General features: G+C 38.9%; 4 protein-coding genes across 4 annotated transcripts; 2 read left to right on the top strand and 2 right to left on the bottom strand.

Moving 5' to 3' along the window:
• Positions 1-554: 554 nt before the first annotated feature.
• On the bottom strand, positions 555-3492 carry LOC116188546 (protein gamma response 1). The gene is made up of 3 exons (XM_031517979.1): positions 3257-3492; positions 1563-2672; positions 555-1443 (listed from the first exon to the last, which is right to left on the bottom strand). The coding sequence occupies exons 2-3, from the start codon at positions 2644-2646 to the stop codon at positions 740-742; spliced, it is 1788 nt and encodes a 595-aa protein (XP_031373839.1). The 5' UTR covers positions 2647-2672; positions 3257-3492; the 3' UTR covers positions 555-739.
• Positions 3493-3605: 113 nt separating this feature from the next.
• On the top strand, positions 3606-8039 carry LOC116188547 (tubulin-folding cofactor E). The gene is made up of 15 exons (XM_031517980.1): positions 3606-4069; positions 4167-4328; positions 4640-4686; positions 4793-4939; positions 5051-5125; positions 5586-5695; positions 5865-5992; positions 6120-6181; positions 6383-6490; positions 6579-6613; positions 6782-6847; positions 7078-7169; positions 7244-7320; positions 7410-7487; positions 7624-8039. The coding sequence occupies exons 1-15, from the start codon at positions 3769-3771 to the stop codon at positions 7720-7722; spliced, it is 1587 nt and encodes a 528-aa protein (XP_031373840.1). The 5' UTR covers positions 3606-3768; the 3' UTR covers positions 7723-8039.
• Positions 8040-10359: 2320 nt separating this feature from the next.
• On the top strand, positions 10360-15665 carry LOC116187689. Its single transcript, XM_031516586.1, has 9 exons — positions 10360-10829; positions 11743-11843; positions 11942-12305; positions 12957-13805; positions 13920-13965; positions 14200-14255; positions 14340-14446; positions 14545-14632; positions 14955-15665. Exons 1-9 carry the CDS (start codon positions 10695-10697, stop codon positions 15288-15290), a joined length of 2082 nt encoding a protein of 693 aa, XP_031372446.1. The 5' UTR covers positions 10360-10694; the 3' UTR covers positions 15291-15665.
• Positions 15666-15912: 247 nt separating this feature from the next.
• Positions 15913-17075, bottom strand: LOC116187690. Its single transcript, XM_031516587.1, has one exon. It carries the CDS (start codon positions 16995-16997, stop codon positions 16170-16172), a length of 828 nt encoding a protein of 275 aa, XP_031372447.1. The 5' UTR covers positions 16998-17075; the 3' UTR covers positions 15913-16169.
• Positions 17076-22250: the final 5175 nt, after the last annotated feature.

Below are 22250 nucleotides of genomic sequence, written 5' to 3'. Positions count from 1 at the left end.
TGTTTACTCACTTGAGTTGGAGTTAGAGATCGATGATTTTGTATATCATTAAGGTCTCGACGACATATAACACGAGAAATCAACTTAACATACTCTATGTTCGTCCCTCTTATGTGCTAAATGATTATGAGAATGATTTCGCAAGCTGCGAGAAGTGGAGATAGATTCCCAAACTATGGGGAACGATATGAGACAAAGGAGCAAATTGATCGAGGGGCAAAACTATGGTTTTTCAATGGAATTGACTATTAGGTGTACACTACTTCCAAGTTTCTCGTTTGTAGCCAATTCATTTTTGTAAATGACGATTGGGTCACTAATGATGGAAACTTCTTTAACAGAGACTACATGGCATTGTTCAAGCACAAATGCGATATGTTAGGTTCCGATCTCATAGATTGGCTTTCTCTAGCAACTTCCCGAATCTCCGAGGAAACAAACGTTACAAAACTGACAGAAGACAATCTCAAGTCGATGGAGAATTTGTCAAAGTCCAGTTGGAATTGGAAGGAGTATTATCTCATACGTAAAGAGTATAACTACACAGCACGGGATGAGAACTTCATTGCTATTTTAACAACACATATTTCACCGACTCCAATGTGTTATTGCGTCTTATAAATCACACGACCCTCAAATTAGCAATCAGCAATATGTTGATTGCCATTCATTATCATCTCAATTCTCAAGCAACAATGAGCAAAGAACTATGCAGCTAGTCCTAACACATGCTACGACCTCACATCTCAGATTCAAATCCAATGTTCCAGAAGCCTTCGGGAGTCAGTGGAGGAACATACTTGTACCTGTGCCTCGAGACACCATCATGATGCTCGCATCGGATATTTGTATTGTTACCACCAGTATCTCCATTTCCATTATCGGGAAGTACAGCATCATAGAACTTCTTGCATTGCTTGCACTCAACACCTTTCAGAGCCTCCCTTTCGGCTTTCTTTCTCACAGCACCCACGTACTTAAAGCTTTTCCTACTGCCATCAGAAGGTGCTGGCGCTTGCTGCTTCCCTGGACAAGGATCAACATTCATGTCCTGGGTCTCATCGTCATCTAGGGACCCGTGGTCTACTCCCCTTGCTTCATGGTTAGGGGAGTTTCCCAATTCATCTTTCCGAGAATTGTTCAGGTTCTCTCTGATGTTCTCCAAAGGGGTATCGAGAAAATCATCGTGAGGGTCAGGCCCATATCGGCTTTGGTGGGCCCTAGTGTCTCTCCAGCTCGATGCACGGCGCTTCGTACCAGAAACTGGGCTAGATCTTTTACTCGTAACAGATTTTGGGGCAACAAATTCACCTGAATTCGGACTTGGACATTTCAGCAAGCTCTCGTCTTTTTCATTCTCCACGGGATCGTCTACATCTATCTCATCTTTCACTTTGGCACCGTAATCAACTCTAACTGTGTCAGTGTTCTTGTTTTCAAGGCCTACAAATGGATTAAGAAACCATTAGAATAAGTGAAGTCGAGTACATTCAGACAATTTCTTTAATACAGTGGTGCATGATTACGTTAGTTCTTCAAGTAGAAAGAATGTGAAACCTCACATGGTGTAGTTACTAGGTTCTCTTGCCGATCTTCTTCTCCTCTTGACTTGCTCTGAGAAATCTTCTTAAGAAGGTAATTGTTCTGAGATTTAAAATTTTTACACCAGTTAAGCAACTCTGCCACTTTCTTCTTCTCCGACAACAGCTCAGATTGTGCAGACTGAAGTTCGTGACGTAATCTGTCTGCCTCACAGCTCTTTTGTTTAAGAAGAGTCTGCAAGTCATTCGCTCTCCCTTCCAAATCCTCTACTTTGCACAGGAGCTTCACTCTCTCTTCCTCATGCTGCTTTAACTGCATTTTACTCGACTTCCGGGCCTCCTCGCCTTTGTCCGCATTCATTTCCCGTAGCTCCTCTTCAAGTCTAACTATTTGCTCCTCCATACACTTTGATTTGACTTTCAGCAGTCCGTGTTCCTTCTCGCAGTCAACCAAAAGCTGCTCTTTGCTGAAAATTTCCGAGGCCTGTACTTCCATTTTCTTCAGCAAATTCACTTCCAACTGTTTTACGTTCACTATCTCCTCAGTTTTCTGCCGAAGCTCCTCCTTGAGCCCTTCAACCGACTTCTCTAGACTCCTCTGCCTCAATAGAAGAGCACCAGTCACCTCTTTTTGCTCTTTAAGCTGTTCTCCCTTTCTCACCAAAATAGACTCGCTTGATTGAACCACTCTGATTAGTTTTCTTTGAAGTTCCATTCCGTCATCAACTTCCTTAATCTTCTGCCCGAGATCATGCTCAAGCTCTTCGATTCGAACTTTAAGAGACTGATTTTCCTGTACAAGCTGCTCCTTGTCAATCCTCAGCTTACCCATCTGGAGCAAGAGACTATCTTCCTTTTCCTTCCACGTCCTTTCCGCTGATTGCAGGGCCTCAGCGTAAATCGTCTGCAAGCTTTTAGACTTGGACTGGAAATTCGGGAAAAGCTGACTGCAGAAAATGTACTCTATCTGAGATATCCTGTCCTTAGCTTCCTGAATCGTGGCAACCAGTATGGTACTGAGGCCCGACACATACTTCGCATCATCAACTTCGAGGGAATTCCCCACTTTCGGAGATTTCCCAACCTTCTCCTCCTGCCTCGCCATCTCAGAAAGAAGGATGCTCTATTCAACTGAGAAACAAAAACAACGCCGCAAATCAGTCCAAATGTCACCTGCCCGATTCAACCATCGAAAGCCAAGCCGAAGCATTAATTACGTTCCAACTACGGCTATCTACGACCAGGCCCCGAAGCACATTTACTCCAAAAGAAGTAGTTAGTCAAAGAACCAATAAGCTAATCCCGAATAACAAGCTGATCAGCTTCTTTAATCGTAAACACGCCCACATTTCAGTTTAGTCTAACCGATATATCATACAATTCAGGAGTAAACCACGGAACAAATCGAAAATGCCGCAGAAATTAGAAGAAAACAAAGGATTCAATACGAACTTCCCGCGCAAACTCAACATCACAACCTGCAAGTTAGATGAGAGAATTTGAACATCTAAGAGCATCACAGACGGAAAGTTGGGGCAGTGCAAGCTCCATTGAAGTTTATCAAAACGCAAGCAGTTGCCTTCCTGCTAAATTGAAGCAATAGCGAGGGTTTCCTCCCCTCATTTGGACTTTCCGGCAGCATTTTCCAAATCGATCCACTCACTAATTAGCTCAGACATCTACAAATTACACAACCCAAAACGAAAATCTGTCACCTCTTCCACTTCAGAGCAAATGACGGCCGCCGCAGGGGAGCGGAAGAAGATGCTCGCCGGTCAAAGACCGCCGGAGCTGAAGACGAAGAAGACGAGAGAGAGAGAGAGAGAGAAGGCAGGAGCGCTTCTGGAGATGAGAAAGCTCGCGGGAAAATGGATTTCTTCTGACGTACACTTCTCTCCGGTTCGGTTTTCTTTTATCCGAAGAAAACCGCCGATATTGGGCCTGGGCCTGTACATGGGCCTAGGCCTGGACATGAGCCTGGGCCTGTCCGTGCTTACATTTTTAAAGCCCAGCCCATTCATCCGCTAGCCGTCTTCTTTTCATCCTCTGAGCTCGCTCTCCCTGTTGATGCTCCTCCGGCGATCTCTGATCGGCTACGAAGCTCCCTCCGACCTGCAACCGACGTGTTACTGCTCATAGTGAAGTCAACGAAGTGGCAAATTGTCAATCTTTGGGGGTGTCGTGATTGGTGGCTTGCTGGGTGGATTGAGTTGCAGCAGGTGGCGTGATGCAGAGCTCCACTAGCCAGTTCGAGCCCGGCCAGCGAGTCCATTTCTCCGGCGACCCCCGCCGGGTGGGCACTGTTAAGTATGTCGGGCCGGTGCAAGGCTACGAGGGGACGTGGGTCGGGGTGGACTGGGACAACGGGGAAGGTAAGCACGACGGGTCCGTCAATGGCGTACGGTACTTCCACGCGAATTCGGATCGGTCCGGGTCCTTGGTGCGGCCCCCGAATTTGAGTCCGGGCGTTTCCCTGCTGAAGGCCCTCCATAGCCGATACCGAGCTGAATCGAATCAAGAAGAGAATGGTATGCGTGCCCTGTTGCTTGCTTCCGGTGAATTTGTTGCTGATGGGAGCTTCTTGTGATTCATTATGACTGTGGTGAGCTGCTTCTGTGTTTGCAGATGAAATGTACGTCCTTTCGGCCAGCAACAGGCGCGTATCCGTTCAGCTTGTCGGTAGAGACAAGATTCAGGAGAAACTGGGTCAGCTGGAAGAGATGAAAGGTGCTTCTCTGGCTTTTGGAGGTGTTAGCTCAGTCGGAAACATCGATGGAGTCGTGCCCAGTAAGACGCTGAGAATTCTTTCTCATTGTTCAATATGTATCAATTTTATCTATGGAGGAGAAGGAAAGTTGAATGATCAGAGTTCAAGAAGGTTTGATGAATGGAGAACCTGTTTTCAGATTTAAAACATCTTTTTAATGTTGACCGCTTGAATTCGAACATTTTGCTTCAACCCTGTCTTTGCGTGCTCTACTTGTTATGTTTTTCCACGATTTATTAGCATCTTTGTTCGATAATTTCATCAATGATTAGAAAGAAAATGCAGCTTCCATGGAGGGAAAAACTCCGATCTTATACTGCGTTTATTACAGATTTGCAGGAGCTAGACATGACAGGAAATTTGCTGTCCGACTGGAAGGTGTGGTTTTTCAGAATTATCTATAGTTGCATAGATCATTCTGTTTGAACTAATTATCGGTCTATCCGTTCCTGCACTTCTTGAAGCAAACCTTTTCTTATCGCAGGATATTGCCATCCTATGCGAGCAGTTACCGGCTCTCACAGTCCTCAATTTATCTTACAATTTGATGAAAGCAAACATTCCTGAGTTACCACAGCTGAAACATCTCCGAATTCTAGTTTTAAACAACACTGGCATGAAGTGGACACATGTGATGAAGTCTACACTTCCTTGTCTCTTCTAATTCCTCTTTCCCTGTTTGCTTATGTAATGCGTTTTCTTATTCAAACAAAGTTTTAACATGTGTTTTACAATTTTCTAGGTTTATTTGCTTAAAGGGTCCCTTCCGTTGATTGAGGAGTTGCATCTTATGGGGAATAAGATAAGTGAAATTAATGTATGGTAATTTGCTCTGACAGTTCTGAGATGCTCCGATATAAGATTTGTCAAATGGAGAAAATATATAAATCTTTGTAATTTCTGTGTTGATCCAATATTTTCGGTCGTTTTACTTCCCGTCATTAATATATTGTGTTCAAGAGTGTGAAACATTTTTCTTTTTTTTTTGGTCTAGTATATGAATTAAATTCTGATATACTTACTATTAAGTGACTATCCATGATAAACACTATAATGGGCTAAGTGTAATTATCATGCCAAGGAGATCAAAAGTGTTGAAATCCATTTTCTCACTTATTTGAGAGATAGAAATGGTTTTGTAGCAGAACTGAAGATTAATTAATACCCCTTTTGGACTTTCAGCAGGATGTCATAGTAGATTTCTGCATAGCTTATATAAATTTATGTCTTACTGATAATGACAGTATTATACTCTTTGTATCCTACTCTCTTTCCAGCCAACAAAATCCTTCGCCGTTGAAGGCTTTGATTCTCTCCGTCTTCTCAATTTGGAAGATAATTCTATAGCTGAATGGGATGAAATTCTCAAACTCTGTCAGCTCAAAAGGTTAGAAGGGATCCTTTCTCCTGCTACTGGGATCAGGAATCTAGTATTGCACTTTTTTTTTGGCTGGAATAAAGTGGAAGTCCAGCTTTAGTGCACATTTCTCCTTTTCCAATCGGTCGGTGTTGCACATTTTTTCACTAGGATCTTGCAAATTTGTACACATATGCAGCTTGGAGCAGCTTCATTTGAATAAGAACTGCTTGAAACGTATTTTTTACCCAGACGATGATATCCTGCACGAAAAATTTGTCCAGGAAAGCTTCACTCCATTCCAAAACTTGAGATGTCTTCTTTTGGGTAATTCCTAAATTACTTCATTAACCTGTCCTTTTGTCATTTTGTTCCTAACACGGCCTATCCTTCAGTCGTTTATGCTAATCATTGATAGTACTTCACTTATATGCTTAGTTCTTTGGTGTTCCAGGAGGTAATCTCATTGAGGATGTGGCTTCTGTTGACTCATTCAACTTTTTCCCACAATTGGTGGTAAGAGCTTGTTTTTTGAAGGGCAATGGAAATACTAGTTTTGTCTCCACACCACACTACTTAGAAAGTTGATTCTTGGGGAAGATGGAAGATGGATCATATTCAGGAAATGGAGGAGAAAGCACTTTGCTTATTTTCCTGAGTTCTCTTCTTGGCTCATCTAATTCTATCCTATTCTGCCTCTCTTTTTTGGCTTTCAAGGATGTCAGGCTCTCCGAAAATCCAGTAACTGATCCTGGAAGAGGCGGTATCCCCCGATTTGTTCAGGTTGCACGATTAGCAAAAGTTCAAGTCCTGAATGGGAGTGAGGTGAATCCATTATTTTATAAATGGCCGGCTATTTGTTACCCATATGAAAACGAGTTTTCTGACATTCTTTTGTATATCTGCCTGTCAGGTGAGCCCTCGGGAGAGGAAAGAGTCTGAGATACGGTAACTCATGAGAACCTGAATATCGCCGTTCTTAGTTTATTTCTATTATGTCCTGTCCAGCAAATGACAAGAATGTTCTATAGTTCCATTTACTTCCTTTGTTTATTCGTCTTTTGCTTTGTGTCATCTCATTTTTTTTATATTTATATTGGCATGTCTTCCTCGCAGCTATGTACGTCTTGTTATGTCAAAGTGCACAGGGAACCCAGAAGAAGCCAGACGAATCCACCCCAGGTACTTGAATTGCATAAAATATATTGACGGGACACGGGAGATGAATGGCAGTGGGTTGGAAAAAGTGCATAATACAGAGAAATATTTGAAAAAAATTCGTGACATTATCTTAGTTTATTTACTGCTGTGAAAAAATCGGTCGACATGAATTTTTCCAAGCTGCATCTTCTGTTACGATTCAGTTAATGATAATATATGAATATCCATTCTTGTCATTATATGAACACCAGGTTTGCTGAGCTCAAGCAACTACATGGGATTGAGGACGAGAGGCCATCAATTGGATCCACAGGCCCCCAGAAAATGGCTTCTGGCCTCATATGTACGTATATATACTCTTATCAGCTTATTGTGTACCTGTGTATTTGCAGGATATTGATTTACTTCTCAGTGCAGCTGTAACTTTAAAATGCGTGGGACCATCCATCGGCGAGAAGCCTCAGCAGACGAAGAAATTACCTGCCACCACTACGGTTATATCCCTCTCCTCTAATACGAGCTATGTATCATAGAGCTTTTGCGCTCATCTTTTTGTTAAAACAAATGTTATTATCTGCTGTAGGTTGGAAAGTTGAAGCTTCTTTGTGAAAACTTCTTTAAGTTGAAGTCTATCAGGCCAAAGCTATTCCTTGAGGAAGAGGTCTCTCTCTCTCTCTGTCTCTCTCTCTCTCTGTGCACATGTCTGTGTGTCCTGTTTGTGTGCCCGAATGCGGCAGCTGCTATCATCGAGGAGGATGATGCCCTTAGAGGAAGCTAATACTGTCTGAATATTGCAGGGGTCCCCTCTTCCGGTGTTGCTCGATGATGAAATGGCATCCTTGTTAGACCTCGGCATAGGTAACGGTTCGGTTATTCTAGTCGATGAAGAGAGCTAAACACTGAGCGAGCTCCATAAATCAGCTCATCTCCAGTCTACGCAACCCTCTCACGGTGGAACAGTAGAAAGGAATTTCCACAATGACTGCAGATCCCCATGATAGAATTTGAGAATATAAACTCTTATTGTGCCCAAAAAATTGATTTCGAGCAGAATCATTAGCCGAAATGATCGTCAACCGGCAGTATTCTTAATCCCATGCGATTTTTTTTGCACAATTTTCTGACAGTGAAGGTTGGGTGATGGATATGGAACTTTGAGAAATTGGAACTCGACCGCTACTTGGAAGAGCACACAAGTGCCATTTTATCCTCATGCTTTAATCTGGCTCTCAATTTCTTGCACGAAAAAAATTCAGATGATATCAGTTTTCAAGTTAATCATTTTTACGGAATATCAATCAAATGATCGGAGAATCGCGGGCGAGATTTAAAAAAAAAAAAAAACTACCTAGTCGAACTTCTATCTTACTCTTGAGATTGAACGAAAGAGCCGCTTAGATGTGTGTAGTATGTTCAGCTGCCTATCATGAGAAACTAAGGCATAAAACTTTCAGCTGCCTGGCAGAGTCGAAAGTCAAGAGGAAAGGACTACATTAGTGAAACAGTAAGAAGAGGTCGCCGGTGACTCCAATGGTGGCAGTTGGCTAACTTAAAAAAAAAAAAAAACCCTTGCTGCCAGCAATTCTCTTCCTCTTTTTCTCGAATTTACTTAAAAACAAAAAAAAAAGAAAGAGAGAAAACTTGGCGGTGAGGTCCTTCCTTGGACGCCACCACCACCCGGTCCTCGGCGACCATTGAGGTCACCACCTCCCCTCCTCTTTCATTCGAAGTTCTTTTTTTTTTTTTTCCTTATTTTTTCAAAAAATAAAAGAAGATCCTATGGGGCCCAATCAACTAAACCACCATGAGCCACGTGGCCCCGATAAGTACATGCCAGCAATCCGGTTAAATTAACTGAAAAATTGATGACGTGCTAATGTTGATACCAAATTAATAGTTTGTATATTATAGGTCATGGAAAAAAAGTTCACGTTAGAATTGATAAAAATATGAAGAGTGCGTTTGGATTTAGAGTTGAGTTGAGTTGAGTTTTGGTTTTAATTGATTTATAATGATTTTATTGTTGAATTATGAGAAAAAATGTGAAAAAATAATGAATAGTTGAGAGAAAGTAATGATTAAGTAATGATTGTGTTGTTAAATTGTGAAAAAGTAATAAATAGTTGAGAGAATTTAATATTAAAAATTGAATTATATGATTAAAAAAATTAAAAAATTAAAAAAAAGTAATGATTGTGTTGTTGAATTAAAGATAAGTGGAGTTGAGTTGAGTTGAGTTAAAAAATTTTTAAAAAACAAACACACCCGAAAAATTTGATTCTTTTAGGTGATTAACCTTGGAAAAAATTATTAACATTTAATAATTTACAGCAATTATGATAACAATTCGAATGATAGTTATCATTTTTTTATTCAGAAAAAAAAAAGATAACTATCCGGACGATTAACACTTATTTATTCTCTTATTGCAATGTGAATTATACTTTTTCATACCAAAGAATTTTTCGTATATAATATATAAATAATGAATAATAAAGTTATGTGGAAAAAAAATTGGGAAGGAGATAGTTGGAGAATTAGTAAACATATTTAGTCCCAATAAGAAAATGTAGTTTATCTACGAGATCGGATATAATTGGGCATTACTGCTTCAAGTGCATAATACTTGCAATTTTTCAGTGAAAGCTCACTAAGCACATTATTGTTAAAGTTAATTCGATTGCCAAGTAGCATAAGTTTTAACTCATACAAGGAACTAAGTTGGGATCGCCTCGTGGCCTTATTTGAAAATTTTACCATTTAAGCTCTACGAGCAACTTCTTTCACTTTCTTTTGAGAATTTGTACCGTATAGTAAAACTAACTTCATTTAGCGTTAAATGAAGGCGTATTGAATATGGTTTGAATAGTCAATTTGCACATAAATAAATAAGAAGATATAAATTATTGGCAGAAAAAATATAAAGAAAGCATGGCATATCGAAAAGGGTTTGAATAATCAATTTGCGCATAAATCAGAAAATATAAATAATTTGAAAAAAAAGAAAAAAATATAAAGAAAGTATTGCAATGAACCATTTGCTAGATAACGAAAGTACAGAATTAATTGAACGACTAGAAATGCAAAATTATTATCGAACTATTTAACTTATTCTTTTTTAATAAAGAATTATGAAAAATTATTGTTTGAAACTTGAAAATAATAATAATTAAAAAACATTATTGTTTTGATCTTAAAGAAAATTGATATTCAAAAAAAAAATTAAAATGAATCCGTGCAACGTATATGATAAAAGCTAGTATTTAGGAACACTAATTTTTGTCCATCCGTTGCACAAGTCCATTTTAATATGCTTTTTTTTATTTTGAAAGACCGATTTTTCTATTAAGATCAATAATATTTTATTAATTAGTCGAACCAAAAAAAAATATGTAATTACCATGAAGTGGTGCGGCTGGGCAAAAAAAGAAAAAAGAAAATTGTAGGTGTGGTGTAGGATACGGCACCGTATGCGCACTTCCTCTCTTACTAAGCAACTTGTCCCCCGAAATAAACAGTGCGACTACGGCCCTCTTGTCCACAGCAGATTCCTCCCCCACCTCGGCGCTGGGAATTCATTTCATTCACAAGCGTGTGTATATATACATTACATGCCCACCATAGCGCCTTTCTTTTCTCCTTCCCTCCTCTTCTCCGGTGGCGCCATGACCGCTCGCCGGTCCCTCTCGGAGCTGAAGTAGATAACCTAATCGACACAGCCACTGGATTTCTCGTCGGTGTCTTTGTAACCGCCTGCTAGGGTTTCCGGAGGACGCGCTGCGCGGTTTCCAGTGGCGAGTTCTGCTGCAGTGCTGTGGCTCTAGGTTTTTCTGTTTGTGGTTCTTGTCTGGTGAATCGGTCGCCGGGAATGGGGAGCATGGATCAAGGCGATGACCTGACCTTCAAGGTTAATTTCACCGGCGAGGGCGCCGCTAGGCTCAGGGAGACAGTCAAAGAGAAGCTCAAGGAGTTCATGGGCGATTACACTGATGACACTCTTGTGGTACTTCGCTTTCACCTCCTGTTTGCGCTTCTCTGTTCTCCGTACTCTCGCACTGAGCTGTGATCCGCCGTCTGCTTTCTGACGGAACGAATTGTGTGGACCGTGAATTTTTAGGGTTTGGTGATTCGGAAATAGTTCCTCTCATGCCTATGGATTGTAGTTAGTGAACTCCTGCAGTGGCATGAAAATCTGAATCTGTTGTGGAACAGTTTTTGCTTCAATTACGAAGAATTTCGCTACAGTTGATATTGCTTTTGAGTTTGGAGCGTAACTTGCATTTGAAAGGATTAGCAATTAGTCCGGTTACCTTTCATTGCTTGAAAGTTGATTGATCATTTCTTTTTTTATTTATTTGTAATTAAGTTCATTCATTAGTTCATTTTATTGGCAGTCGACTCAAAATGGGGCATGAGACACTGATTAAGTGAGGGTGTCTCTTTTCAAACTGGAGCAAATTACAGTTATGCTTTTCAAGAAACAACTGTTAGTAGCATGAAATTAGACCTGTTCAGGGGAAATTCGATGAGCACTCTTATGAACAAAATGTGTATTAGCATGCAAATTGCAAAAAAGAAGTTTTAGTCATTTAGTGATGATTGTTTTTCTATATAAATGAAAACTGGTTTATTGATGTTTTCTATCTATATTTCAACTATTGATTGCTGGAAATGGAATATAGGAGTGGTAGCGGAATGTGTCTATTTGGACTTGGCAAGTTATTGGATTTATTGTCTTCTCCGAGCAAGTATGCATCTGTCTGGGGCCTTCTTATGAGATAACTCTTCCTTTCCTATGAGACATTGATGGGTTCTGATTCTTGCTGCACTCGTGCAGTGTTAATGCTTTCCGTAGAATTCGATTCAACTATTTGGTATATTTGCATTGGTTATATATTATTCATTTTGGTTCGCAGGAATATGTGGTTGTCTTGTTGAGAAATGGAAGGCGGAAAGATGAAGCGAGAAATGAGTTGGATGTCTTTTTGGGAGATGACAGCGATTCTTTTGTTTCCTGGTAACTTTTTCTTTTTCACAATCATCTCTTTTCCATCATGTTTGCAACTTCACTTTTCACGTTCTTAGAGTTGAAGGAGTTTATTTCTTGTTCTGCAGGTTGTGGGATCATTTGTCTACAAGTTTGCATCTCTATGTACAACCTGAAGAAACTGATGAGCATGATGTGACCGAACCAAAGCTCTCATCGGATGACCTAGCTGGAAGAAATGATTCTGGACATTTGAATTCTGAAATTGATACTGGGAAGTCAGGTAACTTATTGAGAAGCCGACACAACAGAGACTGGAGAGGACTTATAAGGGATACTGCTGATCCTCCTCCTCTTCTAAGCTCAGAGATTGAAAAGGTTCATTCTGAAGAGAAATCTCATCAGAGAGCCAGTCGTGCGAAAAGACCTGTTTCACCCCGACATCAGTCGAAGAGGAAAAGAAGTCGTTCTGATGAGAGACATCAAGTGAAGGTCAGTCTTCCTTCAGAATTACATGATGCATTGATTCTCTTATGATAAAAAAATGTCCCCGCAATCTAGTCTGTCCTTGATCCCTTCGTGAAGCATTTCAATTGAACTTTGTCATCAGCATTCTTCATTGCTTTTCTATGTCAAGATCATTATGGCACTATCTAGAAATGCATTTCCACACAGATGTTAAACTAATAAGATTGCAGCAGTGGTGCATAACTTCATGAAATAATTTATTGAAAGTACCATTTAACCGATCAGCCTTCAGCAAAATGATGTTGCCGTATATGGGTTGTTGAAGGTAAGCTCATGTGCTCATAGTGATTTGGCTCCCTGTTTTAGCCTTAAAAACTTTTTGTTTTCGGGACAATGATTTGGAGATCTAATAACATCAATTCTCACAGAATGTAGATTCTCTCTTTAAGAAACAGAGCTGGTGCTTATGTGTTGGCGTGAACCAAGTGCTGGATTAGCATTTCATCTTCTTAGTCTATCTGCCATATAGAATCAGGACTTCAGCAATGACAAGAAGCTTTCTTTTTCTTTTTTTCTTTTTCCCTCTCCCCATGCTGTGTGATATTGTATAATATTGTTAGTAGCTCTTAGGCTTTCTGTTAGTGAAGAAACTGTCTGATTCATGACTTCTTGCAGAGGGAGGCTGCTCATCAAGTCATTGATGCCCCCCGGCGGCTGCTGCAGTTTGCAGTACGAGATGCTGTGGCTACATCAAGACCTGATTCAACTACGGAATCTTCACTTAAACGTCTTCGTTCTGTGGTTTCAACATCCAACGAGGATTCATCCTTGGTTGATCGTCCTCCTAGGGTTCGATCAGTTGCACTGGTGCCAAATTCCATGGCAACAGTAATTAAAGCTGTGGCAGAAGCTGCCGAAGATGTTAGGAAAGTCAAGTCCTCCAAAAGCGTATTTGACAGATTAAGTCGTGGTGGGGATGTGGCAGAGCCTGAATTCATTGAACGTCGGGAGGATGCCATTGAGGATGAAGAATATGGGGACGCGGAGCAATTTATAGATGAAACCCAATCAACCTATCTTGGAGGACGCAGACAATTCGATGGGGATATGACAATGAAGGAAAGTGATTCCATGCTAGCTTCTGATTATGTTTCTGACTATGAACGGTATGAGGAAACTGATGTTAGGGCCCATGATAATGTCTCTCATGGTGATGCATTAGGTGGAGATGATGAGATTTTACTAAAGATGCATCACAATGCAGCACATAATGGCAGTGATGGCATGAGGTTTAGATGGAATGAGGAGGATGAGCCTCCTGTCACTAAAAATACATCTCGTAAGATGGTCAATATTCCTGGGAGTGTTAGTACAAGAAAGCCACGTCCTCCTTACCAGGCACCCTCAGAGATTCCTGCACATCAGGTTCAGAAACCTTTGCAGCAGAATTTTACAGCAGCTAATAAATCTGATGTTCAAGTAATGAGGGATAATGGTGGTCCGGTTCGTGTTTCCAATGGAGATGTAAGATTCTTACAGCTCGCATTTAACATGCATTGACCAATAATTCTTGATACTGCTTTTCTTTTCTCTATTTGTTCTGATCAGATAATTGATTTGTCTTGATGATATTATCAGGTAAAATCAGTTTTTGATTCGCAGAGAGCAAATCAACCAACTTCTGGTGGGTTCTGAATTTTTTTTCTGGAAACTATTTGGTTTTCCTTTGTCGATATTAGCTAATTATAGTGAATTGAGTTAATAAGATCTAGGCCATCGCTTCTCTTTGTCCGTGCTCTTGAACTCGCTTTTAGTCCCCATCTCTGAGACATCGTGACAATTGCAATTCCTAATTTGTTGCTGCAACTATATATGATTTCCTTTGAAAGAATATAATTTCTGCATGCTCTCTTTGCAGGAGTATCTGCTCGCTCGATGGAGGATGCTGATTCTCGGACAATTTTTGTTAATAATGTAAATGATTTATATATATATTTTTTATTATTATCTATTCCTTTTCTTTTATATGGAAATTTCTGATGATTGTCATTGTGGCAGGTTCACATAGCTGCTACCAAGGATAGTCTGTCCCAGCATGTCAGTAAGTTTGGTGAAGTACTAAAAGTGATAATAAATACTGATGCAGCGACAGGGCAGCCAATAGGGTGAGGCATTGAGTACTTGCAATATAATGCATCATTTATTCCTCTCCAGCACTCCTTTCCGTCCATCAATCTTTACTGAATCAATTTTGATTGAGCAGCTCTGCCATCATAGAGTTTGGGAGGAAAGAGTCGGCAGACAGTGCATTGTCTTTAGATGGCACGTCTTTCATGTCACGGATTCTCAAGGTATTTGTGGGATATTTTTGGCATAGAAACTAAATTTTCTGCAAATTAGTAAATAAGGAAAAACTTATCTTGATGAGTGAAATTGGATAAACTTCACTCCGATATAATGAAATTTTCTAACTTCTTGTTTTTGGTATTGTTACCAGAACTACTAGTTCTTATTGATTAGTAGGACCATTTCTTGAAAAAAGAACCTGAGATTTATCCAATAAAAGCTTTTTTAATAGAACTTCGTGTTAATCATAGAAAGTTTTCTTTTTGATGTACTTCTCGTTTGGATGATTTGAGTAATTATCCTGCTTAAATTTCTCTCCTTCCACAGGTGATGAAACGGAGTTCGCCTGCCCTTCAAAAGCCAGCTCCTGCAACTGCTATGACATGGCCACGAGCTGTTTGGGGCTCTCCCTATGCGAGGTTTCCTAGAGCTCCTTTCCCTCGTGGCATGCCTTCTGCATTCAGGGCACGCCCACTGATGAGGGGTGGCGCAAGGAGCCTGCAGTGGAAGCGTGATGCTCAGCCCAATTCTGCCGAAGCCAGTACTTCTGCTTCTGCTTCCTCCTCTACTTTCAACGCCACCCACTCCTTCACTGCCCGAAGGTTCACCTATGTCCGCACTGAGGCTAAACCCGAAGGGAATGTTGGAGCAAGTGCCACCTAGTTGCTAGAACTCCATCATCCTGCTACATGATTTTCAGAGGTACAAATATTTTGTTTCCAGTCGAGGACGATATAGACTTAGCAACGGGTTCGCCTTTCTACCTACCTACGGGTCGGTTTTAAGATGCTATGAGGAAGCTCGAGTTTTTCTATGCCTTTTTAATTCGTCCCACTCGGTGGCTTTGGGAAGAAGGGAGGATAATATTTGGGGGGAATTTTTTTATAAGATGAAGCAGAGTTGAAGGGCGTCGTATATTCTGCGATTCAAATGAGGAAGACTAAAGCTTGTAAGTTGTGAATAGGACTTTACCTCAAATTATTGAACACCATTTTATCTCTTTAATCTTTATGCAAAGGGTTTAGGTCGCTGCTCGCATTTGTTTAGATTCTACATTGATGAAATAATGAGAATGGAAGGAACTTTAGAAGGAGAGAAGCCATGCACGAGGAAGAAAAAGAAATCGCAAATTCCGGCCCATGAATCTTTCTTGGCTTGGTCGATATGCATCGTATGATGAAGTAGGAGGATGGTAGGAATGCGAGTTCAGTAAGCTCCATTTTATTGTTACAAATTACATGATGCAACTTCATGTTTCATTCCAAACGAAACACGTGCCCGTAAATCTTCGAAGACAATTGTTGTGTAAACTAGCCATTCTGAATGCATCGCGAATTTGCCAAATTGAAACTTCCTCTATAACTCTCATTACTTGGCCCTCAAGCTTCGAATTAATCCCGATTTTATCTGTGTCATTGACACTCGAACTTCGGATAAATGCCTCTAATGCTATGTAAGGCTCACCTGAACAAAAATTACAAAATCCAAATGTCCATTATGAAAAACAAAAGCCGAAGTAAGGACTAGGCGACGCGGTAGAAATCATCTCGACAGCAATGCGAACAAGAGCCCAGCAGATAACCCGACAATGCAGGCGTACGACAGCCCACGAACCCGAACGAAGAAAACATTCATACTCTTGGCGACCTGAAGAGTGAGTGTCAGGATCTGCAGCCTGCCCTGCTCCTCCATCTTCTTGAAGAAGTACATCGGCTTCAGGCACTGCCTGAGCATGAACGCCAGCGAGAACGGGAAGCCGAACGCGACGCAGCTCATAACGGTGAACTCGTTGATCGGTGAACCTCGGGTGATGTAAGAGATCCAAGCCCCGAGCCCGAGCTGGACCAGGCCCAGCGCGGCCATCGCCTTGCTCAAGGAGTATATCGTCTTCATCATGCCCTCGAGGACGTCCCGGGTCTCGTTGGCGAGCGCCGATAGGTCCCGCTCCACGGTCGGGCCCTCGATCTCCTGGTGCTTAAAATTAGGATTCTTGCTCGGGTACTTATCGGGATCGGAGGTCGGACCGAAGGCAGACGAGAATGCCGATTTCTGGTCCAATAAGGAAATGAGACCGGAAATCGGCCTCGAGAGGCCGCGGTTCAGCCAAGGATCATGGCCTGTAGTGGACCAGCCGCTGAAGAATCTCGACCTCCGATCCAACAAGCAATTGGGGGCCGGCAGCTCCGCCGAGCTGAAGAGTGTGGGGCGGCGATGGAGCTCTTGGGTCAGTGAGGAAGTTCCATCGCAATTAGGGTTCGCGGAGGTCTGGGAGAAGAGGGGAGCGCAGATTTGGGCCTGGGAAGAAGAAGAAGAAAGAAAGCAGGGTTTTAGGAGCCTAGTGATCGATCTTCGGGAGACGACGGCGGCCATTTTTCGAGATCCTCTCGACTCAATGGGATGCAGAGAGAAAGAGGACGAAGACGGAATGCAGAGGAGACCCAATTCGACTTTTTGATCTTTCCTTTTGACCCGAAAACCAAAATGGAAAGGATTCAATTGGGTTCCTGTAGTTCGATAGTTTTCAGTTTGATCCTTGCAGTTTGGATTACTTCTCAATTTGGCCCTGCATGTCACAAAAAAGATAAAGTGACTGATGCTGCGTTTGGTTTTAAAGTAGGATTTTAAAATTAAATTTTAATTTAGAAAAAGAATAGTATAAATGGAGTCCACCATTTGATTTTGTATGAGTAATTTTGTTTTATTGTAATAAAAAAGTGGTATAAATGAGGCACATTCTTTGACTTTGTATGAGTTATTTTATTTTGTTGTGGGTAAAATTAGGTTAAAGTTGTGATTTTAAAATCATATTTATAAACCAAACAAGGCAAAACATTTGTTGTGAGGTTCCGTTTGGTTTCGCAGTTAAAATCACAAAAAATTTAACTTTAACTTTAACTCAACACACTATACATTAAAAATACACATTTTTCAAGTAAAAAATTTTAACTTTAACTTAACACACTACACAATTATTTGTCATTTTTCACAATCAAAATCAAAGTTACTTTTAACTCTGAAACCAAACGCACTATAGGGGATCGGAGGGTCATCCTAAACTAGATGTCACACTGCATCTTGGAGTTTATATTGACAAGTCGTAGCTCGGTTGGTCTCATTGAAAGAAAAAGATAACAAGTACTGCAAGAATTCATAAAATGTACAGAAGAATAACAAACAGAGCCCTAACAGAGTATTCCAACCCGATGCAATCAGTGCTGTCGATCTAGTCATCAAAGTGCCGGTTGATGGAGCGATCGCCGTGCTCTCTTCCTTGGACGAGTTGCTTCTGCTATCTAAGAACACCACTGACACCAAAAGAAAAGCTGCCACCAAATAAGACTAATTCATAAATATGTCGTAGATTAAATTAATTAAAGTAGTGTGACTTTGTGGGTATTCAACGAGGAAGTGATCAAATAGCTGCCAAGCCCCAGTAGGATGGGGTTTGGCTTTGACCGGCCGCCTTCTCCACCAGGAGAGGGCGGTTGCTAGCTCGATATTGTATCACTTCCAACTAAATATGAGTGATGAGGGAAGAAATGAACCGATAGGTACTGCGGATGGAGATGTGGTTTGAGGTGAGTACAGTGCATGGAGAACCATTTTATTCACGAGGATAGGTTGAGATGGTCGAACACTCCTGCTGCGGTGGCTTTTCCCTTGGGTACCGTTTAATTCCAGTATTCTTAGATTGGAGGAAATTCGTAGAATTTCGCCGCTTTTCTATTGCGTTTTCAAATTTGATCTGAAAAATGTGTGCAATGTAATTCGATCGATGCGTTATGTCAAAAGATTTGATTAGAAAATCAATGTGTTACGCCTTTTTAGTAATTTTATTTCCAACACCAATAAAGTTATACATAATTCTCGGTCAACGTGTTATATCAAATGGTCTGATCTTTAGGACGAAACGTTACGTCTTTTTAGTGTTTTCAACTCTAAACCGAATAAGATACCACATAATCCCATCGATATGTTATGCTGAATGATCTATCATAAACCCCTTTCTTTTTTTTTTTGTAATTTTGATTTTTTAAAATTTCCCCTCCATTTTAACGTTTTCAAATCCGACCGAATAAAGTACCGCACAATCTGATCACGCATTATATCAAAAGATCCGATCTTAATATCGACGCATTATGCCTTTTTAGCGTTTTCATATCCGACCCCAATAAGGTTCCACGCAATTCAGTCGATGCGTTATATTAAATGATCCAATCGTTAATTGAAAAATTACTCATTTTTAGTGTTTTCAAATATGATCTAAATGAGAAACCACGTAATGCGGTCAATGCATTATATCAAATGATTTGATCGTTATAATCGAATTATTTCTAAAAAATACTTTTACCCAAACTTTTATTTATAAAAATTAGAAGAAATTTTGTACTGGAGGTACTACAATTTATGCAATATTCTTTTTCAAATTTTTATTTGTGAGTGCGAAATCTTTTCCCTCTTTTTTTTTATTTTTTATTTTCCTTTTTTCCCAATATTTTTAATTTTGGCCCGATAAGGTAGTTGTGTAACTTAAATGATTCACTGGGTCAAATGAACCATTATTATGGTTGACAATTTTTTGCTTAAAAATAGAATGTCATGTTTTTGCTCATATGCCGTACAAGTTTTTTCTCTTTTTTTTAATCACTATAAGATTTGACACCAAGTATTTTGCTCTATTATCTCTATCCATTTTACCTTTTTATGAAGACTTCCTATACTTTTTTAATATAAATATTCATTCACAGGCACAAACTTTATTTTTCTATATTGCATCTTTCTTAATAAATTTTACTAATTAGACGCATACTTTTTGAATTACAGGTAATACTTTTTCTCCCTTTATCCATATGGGAAGACATGATGAAAATTAATTTTGTTGTTAATTTATTTTCATAAATTTATAAAATGCAAACATTTTCATTTTCTTAAAGTCCAAGTCTTCATTTACTTAATATTATTTTTAAATCTTATTTGTACCTATCTTTTTAAGAGAAAAATATAAACTTTACATTCAAGAATCAACCCATTTAACATATTCAAAACATACTCCAGAAATAAAACAAAAATATCATATATGACAACATGATACCATCTTTAAAAAATATATATTGTTTACTATTAATAGAGTGTTCATAATTTTTACAAATAAGTAGATTTATTATTAGTTTCAGTTATATAATATATTGATTATTACACAAACTATACGATGAATCAAAAAATTGAAAAAAAAAATTCAACCCGTGGCAGAATGCGGGGTCTCCCCTAGTATTAAAAATGATGGGAAAAATTGACCATTTATCAAAATCCTCCTAATATGAACTAGAATGCTAAAACTAAAAGGATTGTAATTATACATTAATGTATCTCTTTTTATTGATGGGAAAAATTATGGGAGAAATTATTCTTGTAATTCTCGGGATCGAGTATTAAAGGTTATTTCCTTTCTGCGTTTCTCTAGACTCGAATTTATGTTCTCCTCCTTATGAGATTTGAAGTTGCTTATCACTCAATCAATATTTTGTTGATCATTAATGTCTCTCTTTGATAATGAAAGAATGAGCGATTGTTACCTAAAAAAATGAATATTTTAGTTTTACTTACCTTAACCGAAAGTTGTACCTAATGAAATTCAATAGTATCCAGAGAAATCATGTCTTCATCTATAGGATCCCAGGCATCTGGATTAATTAAAAGTTCGATAAGACCTCAAAATAATAAGTTTCAAGGTCAGCTAGTGAAACGATGGAGAATAAGCTTTATCGTCAAAAGGGAAACAACTCCAATCATTGGATAAAACTCCTAAAATGACCGTACAGTGATGGAGGAGGCAATGGTGCAGAGACTTTTAGAAGGTTTGGCTAGACACAATCACCTTTAAAAGAGTGCCTAATACGTCACTAATCGAGAGCTTTTACTATCTTTTTGTCTTTTAGACTGACAGTCAAGGATTAATTGCAATTTCTTTTATTATTTTAATAATCCTTAGGTGGGATCTATTGAAGAATTCCAAAAGGAATTTTTACCTTATATATATCACATGATTTAATCATTTTTCAAATTTATTTTATATTTTTTTGTCAAATATATCTTATAATTTACATTTTTCTTCAAAATTTATCCCGCTGTTATATCTCTATCAACATTTTCGATCTTGTCACTATAGTCATTTTATCCATGATAGATTTGAAAAAAAATTAAAATCATGGGATAAATTTGAAAAAAAATTAAAATCATAGAATAGATTTGGAGCTTATTAACGTTTTATTAACGGACAAGATAACGCCGAAATATATTTGGAACAAAAATGTAAACCAAATGATATATCTGACAAAAAAATGATATATTTGAAAAAATGGTTAAATCATGAGATATATGAGGTAAAAATTCTTTTCCAAAATATCACATGTATATTTGTTATTCTCTTTCCCATAATCCTTCGAACTAGTCGGGACCTAATTAGCTTTTGAATATCAGCATACACACCCAAAAAAAAAAAATTACTTTGGGAAACCCATCAAGCATTTCACTCTAGAGGTTTCTCCAGCCAAATAACGTAATTGAGGAAAATTCAAGGGATCCTGCAGGGAAAACAGAAATTCTGCCCCGCTCCAATTAACCCCTTGCCCCGATTAATTTTTCATGATACAAAAGAAAAAGGATCAATCGGCTTGCAGAGTTGATAAAAAGATGAAAGAAAATTTTATTTGAGTATCCATAACAGGATTACAATAATAACAACTAATTAACTATTAAACCCGATTTTTTTGATCCAATTAGAACACCTCCTACGTTTTCACCTTACGGGTGGATCGGATGTTACATGAATTAGCCCTGGTTATGCAGATACAGTAAATTTATTCGAGCTTTTGCCTAAAATAGTCTTCTTTCTGAAACTATTTCTCACAATAAATTTCCTCTGAATTTATTTCTCATAATAGATTTGTACTACTCTCTTTATTATCCTTCTAGTCCCTATAAGTTATTTATTTAAAACCCCTTTGAACAAGAGAGAAAAACTATCATTTAATTATTTCTATCCTTCTTGCCCGTGCATTGTACGGACAATTGCATTTATATATTTTAGTAATGCAGTCTGCAAGTTGTGTGAGTGTCTTTCTATATAATAAGAAACTCAACATAATTATGTATAAGTTAATCTAGAAATGATGGTGGTGTGGCCACACACGGGACAATGCCATAATTATGTGTAAGTTAAATTAATTGTGGAAGAATAAATGAAAGAGTACCGGGAGGAATCCAAGTGTCAAAGATGACTTAATAGTAGAGGAGATAAATTTAATATGATAAATAGATTATGTGGTAGCTCATCGTCGGGCGAAAAGACTTACGTGGCAGCTTCTCCACGAACGAAGGGAAAGCTCTCGTGAAAGTATTTTGAATTACTTATTATATAGATTGTGAATGAATTATTAATAGATTTCCCATAAAACATATCCTCAAATACATTTTTCATGATCAATATTTAAAATTTTATGGATGAAATTGCTAAATATATTTGAAAGGTTGGTTAAAATTTTGTGAGACAAAAGATATAGGGAGTTGGTAGTCAAAGTGATACTGTCAAATAAATACAGTGGAAGATTGACAATTGGAAATTAT

This window comes from Punica granatum, chromosome 8, assembly GCF_007655135.1.
Source record: "Punica granatum isolate Tunisia-2019 chromosome 8, ASM765513v2, whole genome shotgun sequence".
Classification (NCBI taxonomy): Eukaryota; Viridiplantae; Streptophyta; class Magnoliopsida; order Myrtales; family Lythraceae; genus Punica; species Punica granatum.
Note: the sequence above shows the minus strand (reverse complement) of the source record. Positions and strands in the feature narration are given on the sequence as shown.

Excerpts from the sequence above, each read along its gene's own strand:
- LOC116188546 (XM_031517979.1), bottom strand. The coding sequence starts at position 2,646 with ATGGCGAGGCAGGAGGAGAAGGTTGGGAAATCTCCGAAAGTGGGGAAT. Across the intron at positions 1,444-1,562 it reads GAACCTAGTAACTACACCAT|GCCTTGAAAACAAGAACACT; the intron begins GTGAGGTTTCAC and ends ATCCATTTGTAG.
- LOC116187689 (XM_031516586.1), top strand. The coding sequence starts at position 10,695 with ATGGGGAGCATGGATCAAGGCGATGACCTGACCTTCAAGGTTAATTTC. Across the intron at positions 10,830-11,742 it reads ACACTGATGACACTCTTGTG|GAATATGTGGTTGTCTTGTT; the intron begins GTACTTCGCTTT and ends TTTGGTTCGCAG. Across the intron at positions 13,966-14,199 it reads AGCAAATCAACCAACTTCTG|GAGTATCTGCTCGCTCGATG; the intron begins GTGGGTTCTGAA and ends CTCTCTTTGCAG.
- LOC116187690 (XM_031516587.1), bottom strand. The coding sequence starts at position 16,997 with ATGGCCGCCGTCGTCTCCCGAAGATCGATCACTAGGCTCCTAAAACCC.
- LOC116188547 (XM_031517980.1), top strand. The coding sequence starts at position 3,769 with ATGCAGAGCTCCACTAGCCAGTTCGAGCCCGGCCAGCGAGTCCATTTC. Across the intron at positions 6,614-6,781 it reads AGGAAAGAGTCTGAGATACG|CTATGTACGTCTTGTTATGT; the intron begins GTAACTCATGAG and ends TCTTCCTCGCAG. Across the intron at positions 6,848-7,077 it reads GCCAGACGAATCCACCCCAG|GTTTGCTGAGCTCAAGCAAC; the intron begins GTACTTGAATTG and ends TATGAACACCAG.